This window comes from Plasmodium cynomolgi, assembly GCF_000321355.1.
Source record: "Plasmodium cynomolgi strain B DNA, scaffold: 0929, whole genome shotgun sequence".
Taxonomy (NCBI): domain Eukaryota; phylum Apicomplexa; class Aconoidasida; order Haemosporida; family Plasmodiidae; genus Plasmodium; species Plasmodium cynomolgi.
The window spans coordinates 1-1,482 of record NW_004193107.1 but is presented as its reverse complement, the minus strand read 5'-3'; the positions used below and the strand labels follow the sequence as shown (position 1 = coordinate 1,482).

Genomic DNA, 1,482 nt, shown 5'->3' with positions numbered 1-1,482 from the left:
CACTTTATAAGAATTACTATATTTTAATGAAAATTTACACTTTTTTCTATTAAAATAATATGTATTCTGAATAAATAATAAATAGAATTATCATTATAATAATTGTTATTTTGAAATATAAGTATAAATTTATACCATTCCTTGATGCTTTAACAAATAATTTATTAATATGTACTATATGTTCCAAATTAATTTATTACATAAATTTCGATTTCGTCATTGTTAATATTTATCATGAAATAAAGGAAATACTTCTTAAATTATTTCGTATATCAATTTGTAAATAATTTAAAATTTATACTATGTTTTAGAATAAATGGGCCATATGTTTTTTTAAATATTGTATTATTGTATGATTAGGATTTGTATGTTATTTCATGTAATTTTTATATTCAATATAAATTATACTCTACGAATTGATTTATTTGTTAATCATTCTTAGGAATGTGTTGCAGAATTGTAAGCTATATTATACGCTATATTCTCTTCTGTGCTCATTGATCTTCCAGTAGTAGGAAATAATGTGTTACTATTATCGAACTGATTTTCGAAAAATACATTTCTTCTTCGATTTCGGTAAGTTATTCGTGATCCAATTGGAGTAAACTATATTTTAGATAAATTATATAAATCATAAATATATAGTGTTTATCCTTTTTAGTAAAATATGCAATAATATGTATAATATCTATTATTAATCTGTAAACCAAATAATTTAACCTTATATAGTACAAATAGAAGAAAGGGCAATGTTGTTAGTATGATAATAGGAATTATTATAATAACACTATGATCATGTTTTAGAGCAGATGGCAATATTTTCTCTGTATCGCACGGTGTTCCTATAGATTTCAACATTTTTTCATATTCTTCTTTAAAATTTTGTAGTTTTAAACAGAAATCATAGTCATTATGACATTCATTTACATACTTAGTATATATCTTTGAACATTTTTGTGCATGAGCACAGTCGAATGTTTTCCAATCATTATTGAAGGGCTCATAGAGTTCTATTATTTTAGCCGAATTTTCAAGTATTATTTTTTCACTTTTCTCCTTATAATTTCGGCATATATGGAAATCATCACTGACATTGAAATATTCTGTTAGTATGATACTATACCAATTAAAAGCCACATCATAATTTTTGTTGTTTTCTAATAAACTGTCGTATATCCAATAATACAAATATCTACATCTACTATCATCATATATTGATTTACGATCTGGAGTTATAAAATTTAAATATGCCATAACATTTGTGCAAGTACGATCTGCATTATCGAAATTGTAAATTTTATATTTTGAATTAATTTTATTGCACGTATCAACATAAATATCATAATATATAGAATGACGGTCTATATCTATTTTGTGTTCTTTATATGAACCTTCTAGATTATACTAATAAAAAATATATATATTTTATAATAAATAAATATTAAAAAAATATATCATTAGTTATATTAAAAATTTCATGTT

At 22.3% G+C, this 1,482-nt stretch overlaps 1 protein-coding gene across 1 annotated transcript; it reads right to left on the bottom strand.

Moving 5' to 3' along the window:
• Positions 1 to 440: 440 nt before the first annotated feature.
• On the bottom strand, positions 441 to 1,391 carry PCYB_006220 (hypothetical protein; the record flags this gene model as incomplete). The annotated part of the gene is made up of 2 exons (XM_004228043.1): positions 441 to 606; positions 721 to 1,391. Coding segments are annotated over 2 exons (834 nt in total), but the record flags the coding sequence as incomplete, so codon positions are not given.
• Positions 1,392 to 1,482: the final 91 nt, after the last annotated feature.